At 51.0% G+C, this 9,901-nt stretch overlaps 1 protein-coding gene across 3 annotated transcripts; it reads right to left on the bottom strand.

Moving 5' to 3' along the window:
* Positions 1-1,817: 1,817 nt before the first annotated feature.
* On the bottom strand, positions 1,818-9,535 carry RAB5IF (RAB5 interacting factor). Of its 3 annotated transcripts, none has more exons than XR_008469029.1 (4): positions 9,332-9,535; positions 6,331-6,434; positions 4,032-4,377; positions 1,818-3,591 (listed from the first exon to the last, which is right to left on the bottom strand). XR_008469029.1 is itself a non-coding variant. In XM_054218587.1 (4 exons), the coding sequence occupies exons 1-4, from the start codon at positions 9,458-9,460 to the stop codon at positions 3,550-3,552; spliced, it is 405 nt and encodes a 134-aa protein (XP_054074562.1). In that variant the 5' UTR covers positions 9,461-9,535; the 3' UTR covers positions 1,818-3,549. The 3 variants fall into 3 exon arrangements, 2 of the variants coding, with proteins under 2 accessions (XP_054074562.1, XP_054074561.1); XM_054218587.1 differs by having other exon boundaries at positions 4,248-4,377; XM_054218586.1 differs by having other exon boundaries at positions 1,818-4,377.
* Positions 9,536-9,901: the final 366 nt, after the last annotated feature.

Raw genomic sequence — 9,901 nt, 5'->3', positions numbered from 1 at the left:
GCCTTCGCAAGCTTGGAAATGAAGCTGGGGTAATGCAGGGGTGATGACACCGCCACGGAGGGGACAGAGGCTCCTCAGTGGTGCGCTCCCAGCACCAACAGGCACCGTTGGCTTTACAGCCACCCCAAGCACTGTTAAAGACAAGTGACATCACCAACATTCCCTTGCTGGACCAAAACCACAGGTAACAACTTTACATCATTCTGCATGTTCAGCCGTCCCCGCTGCGGAGCCACCCCGCGGCGGGCAGCGGCTTTTCCAGCTGGGGTCTGACGACTGATGTTGCCAAGACACAAGATGCCCAGCCGCACAACCACCTCTCGACACCTCTTAGCACACCTTTGCACCCACGCCGTTTTTTCCCTTTAACGCCAAAAATACCTTGAATTAAAGTTTTAATGGATATTACGCTTGAAGCCCAAGAAAGACCACAAGAAACTTCTCTGCTGGTTCCATGCTTGCTCGTCTCCTCACAATGAAGTTAGGCCAGAAAATATCTCACTCTCCTTCCTGCAGGGGACTGGCTTCTTTTTGGTAAAAGCAAAGTGATGTTCCTCCAGGTCTGCAGCTGGCAGTGAGCTTCACAGAGCCTGCAGGCAGCACAGCCTCTCCTCTGCACTGTCACGTAGACCCCATAGGGATGCAGCCTCCTGGTGGAACCATCTCCCGACAGCTGTGGCTGCCGCAGCTCAGCTCTCCAGCACAGGAAAGATATTTTTCTCCCTTGTCACTGCTCCATGGTAGCACAGAACCCCCCACCAGCCATGGGTTTAGTCACCCGCCCTTCGAGGAGAGGAGAGTGCAGAGCAATCCTGCTCATTGTGCCAATACCAAAACTGCCGAGGACAGAGGTGCTGCCCAAGCCCCTGTTCCCCCCAGTGCAGTCCCTCCTCCTGTCAGCTGCTGCTCTTCTGTGCTCCTACCACTCAACTTTCATGCTCTTTGTTAGACCATCCCTGTGTCAATCTCTCACACCTCTGCAAAAACCCCTTGTTTTTACAGTGATCATCATTGTAAGATGCTCTGCTCCGTTCTACAGGCTGACACATCCCTTTGAGCTTCTTAAAATTAATCTCATTTCTTCGGAGGCAGACACCATAGCTGTAGTGACCAGCACTGGGGATACCTGCTTCTAGCCATTGAGGCACCCCTTAAAACAGAAACCTTAAGAGATTAAAAGCTTTCAGCTGAGCAACTGCAATCACTAATTTAGTTACCAGGAGCCTTGAGGAGATCCGGACACCAATGTCTCTTCCACACGGTCATGATCATCCTCAACAGCGGATCCTCCTCAACTCAAGGTTCTGTCTCAGATTCCAGCCACTAGAATGGTAGAGAACTGCAAAGATCGAGAAACTCAGCTGGTGGGACTGCAGGCAAGCGAGGAATAAAGCAAAGGGGCAGGTAAGCAACTCCCCGGCTCTTCAGTCTTTCACTCTGCACATTTTACAGCGGGGCTTGAAGCCCTGCTCTGGACCGGTCTTGGGCGCTCTGCAGCGCAGCAGTGGCTCTGCCACGATTGCGTGTCGCAGGGCAGGGACAGCTGCTGAAGGAGCAGAACAGATTCCGTGGAGGCAACGCTTGGCTTAACCTGCTTAATCACCCATTAAAGCATGGATCTAAGCATTAGCTGCTACTTCCACTACGAATGCTTCTGGCCCCTTCTAGAAGTGCAGGACTCAAGCCTGCAGCACAAGAGACCCGAGAATCCCAAAGAGCTACTTGCTTAGGAATTTACCAAAAACCAAACTCTTAAAGGAATCCCACACTCCCACCATTTTGCACAACTTCAAAGACCAAAGGATACAGAAGCTGCATAGTGGATTATCCAGGCGACATTTATTAGAGCATTTCAAGTATACAATGATTTTGCTGATGGCTGTGAGCAGCTAAGATGCAAAAAAATGCCAGTAGGAAAGGGTGACCTAGAACTAGCAGGCTATGCAATTCTTGTGGGAAATTAATGCTTTCAGCTGAAAGGAAAAGAAAACGTCAGACTAAAAGACTGAGCAAGTTTGGGGACGGGGAGGAGAAAATATAGAAGATTTTATTTGAGATCACTTACTTAAATTGGCAACTCACAGGTAGCAGAACTGTCTGCTATTGCACTCTTCCCTTGGCATCCCAAGGCCCTGGAACAGCCAGGTGTGGTTTTTTTCCACCGAGAACAGACAGCATTTTCCCTGGTTAAGAATGGAGGTGAAGCCCCAGCTCAGCACTTAAGAGATTTAGATCCCTGGCTTTGCGTACTCGCGTGTGAGAAGCAGGCTGTTGAACTTCCATCAGCGAGGAAGCAACGCAGACTCTTAGCAAGAGCACGGTAGAACTATCAGCTCCTCACTATAAGGCAGCTTTAGGTCAGGACTCTCTTTGGGTGCCTGAGCCGTTGTTTAAAAAAGCAAGGACCACATGGCAACAAGACTATAAGGTCCTCTGACGAGAACAAGGACTGTGCGTGTTTCCCAAGAACTATTTCTGGAAGATATGTCCTCAAAAATATCTTAAAGCAGAGAGTCCTCCACTGATGCACAAGAAGGGAGGAACTGAGCTATGAAGTGATCAACTCATAAAAAGCACCTCCCAAACCAGAGGCTACGTACTTTGCTTGATCTGCAAGTTAGTAATTCTGCATTTAAGATAATAGCTGCCTCAATTGTGTCTTAGTCTCCTGCATTTATTAACAAGGAGCAGTTGAATTCAAGAGCTTTAAAAAAAACAAAAAAAAAAAACAAAAAAAAGAATTTAAATGCTTAACATTTAAAAAGGTATCTCCAGAATAACCGTCCTTCAAGACTACTAAGCTCTGAGGTATGCACTGGCAACTTAGTAGTCAGGCTAGCAGAATGCAGCGGAGCTTCTATGCCTCCTGAATGCACCTCGAGTTAAACCTTTGTTAACCAAGCGAATCACAATTCTTTCTAGCAAAGTTGCTTAAAAATTTGTCTTCGGCAAGGACCACTTAAAAATTCTGGTCGTCAGCTGATTTGCAAGTAAAACAAAAAATATTAGAAATGGTAACAACACAGTCTGTTTAATCAAATCAGATCCGATTACTACAAAAACACGCTAAGGACAGCCACTCGACTCATATCCTGGATGCTGCAGTGCTTTTCTCCTACGTAGCCTACGACTGCTTTTTAAAAACTGTTTGTCTAAAGGACAGCAATGGAAGACAAGTCAGGATTTAATGACAGATTTCAAACAGAAGGGCATACATACATTAAATTAACAGATTCAACCTTCAGCACACAGGAATTTGACTGAGTTACTGGCTGGAGTCACAGCAAGTTCAAAATTTGAACAGTCTTGAACCACTTCCAAAAATTCCAATGGCTTTTTAATAGTTCCAACAATTAACGGATATATAAAACGGAGACGGACTTCTCCAGCAGAAGAGTTGGGGCTCTTCCAGGCTAATCAGACCACTGGTACAGAAGGGGGTTGCCTTGACTTCCCCCACCTTCCCACCAGTCCACTAAAGACTATGATTTATTAAAACCTTCTCCATTTACTGACAACTGATTTAACAGGCAAAAGCTGCAGACTGCGTCAATCATAGTGGATGGCAGTATAGAAGATTATCCAGACAACCTGTGGAGAGGAAAGGAAGCGAAGGTTATTTTGATGCCTCTGGAGAGGGTTCAGACACAGAAAACAAGCCTCACGCCTTGCTCTCCATAGAGGACTGGGGACTGAATTCCAGCTTTGAGATGGTCTCGGAGAGACGTCAGGATCACCACGTGCCACAAGCAGCGGCATTCTTATTGCTTGCCGTCTGAGGTGACTGGCCTCTCCACGTTAAAATCCCACCACAGTCCCCTCTAGTGATTTAGAAACACCACCGAATCAAGTGCTGTGCACGTTCAGACTTGGGGGAGGGGAGTAAGGGAAAAAACCAGACACTCAAAACACCGGTTTGGGTGTAACTAGCTCTAGAGGAACCCCAGCAAGATATCTGCAATGGAGGATGGGGAGACATAAGAGTTAAGTGGTAGATGCAAAAGTGCAAGTGCCTGTTCCTGCGTCCTTACCTACGGAGAAATCCCAGACATTAATACTGTATTTCATAGCCAGCAGCCATGAGATTCAGGGATTTTCTTTCCCGTTCAACCCCACTTATTAGATGACGTGAACACATCTCTCTCTTATCAGCGCACCTCCTCACCTGCTTTTCTTCCAGGTCTTTTCCTTCAGAAAGCGTACCAACACAATTCACTGATCAACGTAAAGAAAACAAGAGGCATTACCAGAAACAGTGCAAAAGATGTCATGAATCCTTCCTTTGTTAGCTCCCACGTCCCGCCATACTCCTCCTCATCTATCTGCTGGAAGCTACTGAAGTAGAGGTACAGAACACCAGCATTGATCAGGCAGAACCTGGAAGAAAGAGATTAGGAAGCATCATTTCAGTGACACAGGGGGCAGGTATCCAACATGCCCTACAGCAACATAGCAGTGGAACATCCTTCATCCACAGCAGAGAGGAAGCAAAGAGGAACACTGTTCCTGTAATGCTTCCCAGGCATCTTAAAAGAGCACCTCGGGTCAGCCTGCCATAGCGTGCCAGGTTTGGAAGAAGTTCACCTACTCCTAGACAGCAGGCAAAAGCTGGAAGTATCGGCAGATCTGCAAACCCTGCAAGCGTTCCTACCCTGCAGATCAGCAGCAGTCCTGCTCCCACACAGAACCAAATTTCCTCGTGTGTGCTGCTCGACTGGGAGGCTGCTAAGAGGGAAGACTGTTAGATTCCATGCTCAGTCTTAGATCCCTGTTAGTGTCCCATGACCAAATACAGTGACTTAGAGAGAAGAACCAGAGAAGACTCGGTACCGCCCTCAGAGCCATAGCACTGGGGTTCAACTTGAGACAACTCAGCGCTCTCTAGCCTGTGTCAACAGTTATGCTGCAACAGAGAGAATACAACGTGATTGTCCTTAGATGCATCCGGCTTTACACCACCCCAACTTAGGGTTGGGGCAACCTGGGAAGCGACAGGCGCATTTCCTGGAAAGGAGGCGGTGTAGGAAGGGCCGTACGGGAAGGCGTACGCACAAGTTCAGTGACTGGCAGCACGCTGTGAGCCGCCGTGCAACAACACACCACACAGAAACCACACACATGGTTCTAGAAGCTTTTAGATTTTCTGCTGTACGCCATATCACTTTCATTTCTTATTAACAGCACAGGAATTGGCTTAGGTACCTGAAGGTGCCTTGTGAATTAATGGATGACTAAGAACGAACAATGCTTCTCAGCTACTCCACATCTGTTGCCGGGAGCACTTTAGATTTAACTGTTTGCATGTAGCTATCGAGTTCCTGGTGGAGCAGTACTGTGTTACAGCTCCTTTTCCCTAAATTTCAAACTTTTTTTCCTTAAGAGACACTTGCTGCTACTCCCTCCACTTTCTTGCCATGGCCAGGACACTCAGGAGGAGGGACAAGATGACAAGTCGATTTTCCCTAAGAAAAGCTGTGAGATTGCGAGCTTGACTAGGTAGAGACACAAAATTCTGTGATTTGCAAACAGAGACTCCCCAGAGCAGACGCCACATCTTCCCATCTCTGGTGTCCCTCCAGAGGCTTTCAGACACGTGCCAGAGCCAAACAAATTTTCATTTCATAACTCAAGAGTGCTCACTGCGGCCTTTGGACACCTGCTGGGAGGTGACCTGAATCCCGAGTCTTGGTGGGGAGCTGCTGCGTACGTACCCTTCTAGGCACTGCCTTCCCCCCCCCCACCGTGGCTGAAAGAACAGCTTTGGCAAGCTGGGAGCGCTGCAGGAGCACTGCCAGCAGTGCCGCTCTGCCTGCCTGTCACCTACGGTCTTTGGTGTTCTGAAGAAACCTTTTCTTTTTCAAAAAGAAGCTGCCCCTCTCGTCTGCTGACAGAACCTCCTCTCCGAGGAGGGCTCCTGACTCAAAGGCAAGGACTATCACACCTTCAGCTCTATGGGTTTTGTTCCTCAGGTGGCCACACTAGGCACCAGACTCATAGCCCCCATTCACAGGAACAGGCCACTTCACAAGTCAACTGAACCTCTTGTTCCCTTCTTCTACCCCTGCCCCTTTTAAGAATAACAAAATAAAATAAAAAAAAAAATATTACTTTTAGAAAGCATTAATCAGGCTGAGGAGCGAGAAAGAGGCTGATGAAGACGTGTTATGATTTGTATGAAATTCATGACAAACAACAGTCCGGAATGCAACGCTGGCTTTAAGAGGCACGGCAGGCAGAGACTGCCTTTGGCCAGCCCGTTGTTTAAAACAGACACCAAGTAAAGTCCAAATGTGGGAAAGTACATGAGACAGAAAAGGAAATAAACCTTACACTGCTATTCCCACGAATCCCTTCAGTGGAACTACTCCCCAGATGATTCCCAAAATAACCGCAATGATCTGCCGGAACCAGTAGATCACATCTAAAAACTCGTCCTGAGGAAATAAAGCACAAGAAAGATTTTGGCATTTACTATGTTTCCTTTTTTTAAAGCATCACATAATTGAAAAGTGAAAGTTTAACACACTTAGTTTTCCATTCACAGTATAAGATGTTGTACTCGGAGCAGATGAAAGCAGCTTATGGTGTCGTGCACCCTGGCCTTCTCTGCTTCCAAATTAAATACATCGCTTTGTCCTCTGATGGGCGAACCAAGAAGTGAACAAGTACCTAGTCCCCTTGTTTACTAAAGATTCAAGTCTATAAAAATTCTCTGGAATAAAAGTTTAAAGAACTGTTAATGCTTTAAGACCGTTATAGCCACTCTCAGCGCCCCGGGCCCGGCCCTACCCAGAAAGAAGTGCTACCGGCAGCCAGTACTCAACGCCAACTCCAAAGCCCAAACCGTATCTCACACATACTACGAGTGCATCTGTGCTCTTTCAGAGCGGCACCGAACTGGTCATTCCTGTTCACCCACAGTGCCCACACAACCGTAGGTATTTCAGCTGGACCACGCTGACTCACGCTTTGAATAAAATTCACTTCTGCTACAGCCTCCCCAAGGATGGGATTGCCCCAGCATACCCCCAGACACCAACGCCCTTCGCGATTTCACTGTAGGATGTGCAAAGTTGTTTGGCTCCAAGTGGAAGACTAGAATCCATGTCAGATGTGGTCGTTTCTCTCAGTCACTACGTTTCTCAGTCATTTCAGCTCATATCCTATCACACCAAAACATTGGCGCAGCCTGTCATTGCTCCCCTCGCTCACTCTGAAATGCCTGCCCAGTTTGTCAGAGGGGGATGAGGTCAAGTACAGCAGGGCCCCACAAGTTCTGCGAGCAACAGCGACCGTTCAGAAAAAAGCGACACAGTTTCACGTCTGTCCCCCAAGGAAACACAGGGCAGAGGCCGTGCCTTCCCCACGCTGAAAGGCAAAGGCGGCAAACCAGGGAGCAGACATCCTGCTCCTCCCGCTCCACCCACCTGTGCCCAGGCCGTGCTCGGCACACAGCAGCAGCTGGGATGCTGCCGGAGCTCACAGCACCTTGTGGGTGCGCTGCTGGGTGGCAGCAGCAGGACGAGGCAGTGACCAGAAGCACTGCAGCACGCGGGAGATATGCCCAGGAAAAAGGGCTTCACTAGAGCTAAAAACACTGGGAAGTCTGTGGCTGACACCTTCTTGCTCCGACAAACACGGGCAAAACATGCAAGTTGAGCACAGCCATGAAGTTTCGTAGAAACCAAATCTCTTTTTGCTCACCATACAGCGAGGCAAGGAACAGCAAAGCAGCCCGCAAACAGCTAAACAACCGCCGTGACATTACTCTTCTGTGAGAGCACACCTGCACTGTGACACAGTGACGGAGAAACGCTCACACGCCTTTTCTTGCTGCTGCCCTTTCCCTTCACAACGGACAGGTCAGCTGGATTTGCAAATACATTTCCCCCACCAACTTCTTAAAGCTGATTAAATTTCTAGTTTTCTTTTAATTACACAAAGGAAATATTTATTTAATCCTAGAAGAGTTTAACATAAAAGCCAAATTTAACTGAGGTAACGTCCTGCTTTAAGGTAAAACAGAACCGATTTTCTTTTTGGTAATTTTACTTTTCAGCTAAGCCTCTTCCAACTAACTGAACTTTCTGAAATTAACGGTGTGTTTTTCAGACAGTATCTGCTTCCAGAGTGATGAGACCCGATGTTTATAATTCCTGCCAAGGAATGGTAGGCAGAGAGGCTCTTGCTTATACTTATTGCTGTAACACCCAAGGTCAGCTCGCTTCGTTATTTGCCTCGTTGGAGGGTCGGAAGCGGAAGAGTGTAGAGGGGTCCCAGCTGCAGGGAGGGGCAGACAGGAGAGGTGACCCAAACCTGACCAACAGGGTATTCCATCCCGTCTGCCCCGTGCTCAGTACAAAAGCTGAGGGATCAAAGGGTCAGCCCTCTTCCTTCAATGGTCGGTGTCCGAGGAGGACTCTGTTCGTCTGCCTTTGATCCCCATCTGTGCATTCCTGAATCCAGATCCGGAATCCAGTTCCTGTCTGATGCCGAGTCCAGTCTGGGACTTTCCCAGTGATCCTCATCCTGGGAGCTTGACATTGGTTTTGTACATGTTGTATATATTTCATTTTCTTCTGTTTTGATATTATTATATTTTCTTTTTATTATTTTACTATTAACGTCTTATTAAAGTAGTTTCGTTTCTTTTAAACTCTTAAGTCACTTTCTCTCTGATCCTTCTCTCCCTGGAGGGAGAGGTTGAGGAGACCTCAGCTTCAGTGGCCTGTCCACCCCAAACCAGGGCAGACATCTTCACATAAAGGCAGCTTGGGTGTGCTTTGGCTCCGCGTCCAAACAGCCGAGAAGAACTGCGTCTGGCGCAGGCCGCAGCGCAGCAGATGTGCCCCATCTGCCTTCAGGAAGCACCTGGAGGGCGAGTTCTCCGGGTAAGGAAGGACACAAAGCCACCGTGCGCCGGTTGTCCCGTGTGGAAGTCCCGGCTGAACGAGAGAGCTGTGTTTACCGACGAGGCCCCTGCCTCACCCACCGAGCTGCAGGCACAGCCCGGCCGCCCTGGCGCGGGGCCCGGAGCTCCGGCGGGTGACACACGCCACAGGCTGCCGCGTGGCGGGCACCGCGTCCCCGCCGACGGGATTTAAACGAGCTCCAGCGACGCCTCCCCCGGCTCCTTCCCGCAGGCCCTCCGGGGCCGCCGCCGCCGCTCCACACGCACCTGAGAGGGCCGGGACCGCCGGGCCGGGCCCCGCCGCGGCCTGCGCCTGCCCTCAAACGCGCCTCCGGGGCCCCCGGCCAGGCACCAGCCCCCGGCCCCGCTACCGCCAGGCGAGAGCAGCCCCCCCCGCTTCCGCCGCGCTCCCGGCCCCACCTTGTCGTGCCAGGCGGAGTCGCTGCGCAGCGCCTTGCCCCACACCGACCCGCGACCGGCCGCTCCGCCGTTGGCCACCGCGTGCTGCTGCGCGTGCGGCGGCTCCTCCCTGCGCCGCGCGCCGCTCATCCTCCCGCCTTCCTGCCCCGGCACCGGTACCGGACCCGGCCCCGCCGCCGGCCCGGAAGCGGCCGCCGCGTAACGTCACACGCCCGCGCCCCCGCTCCGCCAATCGCGGCGGCGTCCCGCGCCACACGTGACAAAGGCGAGCGCCGCTCCCGCTACGGCGGGGGAGAGGGGTCAAGTGGGAGTGTGGTGGTCGGTGGGGTCCCGCCGACCCCACGTCGGGGGAGGCCCGGGAGCGACCCTCGTCAGTGCTGGGCCCGGGCGGAGGCGGTGTGTGGCTCCGCTGGGCCCGGTCCCCGTCCCGGCGCGGGGGCAGCGGCCGGGAGGTGAAGCGAGCCCTTGTGGGGAAAGGGGAGGCCCGGCAGAGCCGCTCCTCGGCGGAAGCGCCGGCAGCCCCCGTTGCGGGGAGCGGGAACGGCCCTTCGGCCCGTCCCGGCCGCAGGG

This window comes from Rissa tridactyla, chromosome 12 (assembly GCF_028500815.1).
Source record: "Rissa tridactyla isolate bRisTri1 chromosome 12, bRisTri1.patW.cur.20221130, whole genome shotgun sequence".
Lineage (NCBI taxonomy): Eukaryota > Metazoa > Chordata > Aves > Charadriiformes > Laridae > Rissa > Rissa tridactyla.
The sequence above is the reverse complement of the archived record's forward strand: the minus strand, read 5'-3'. Positions and strand labels throughout refer to the sequence as shown.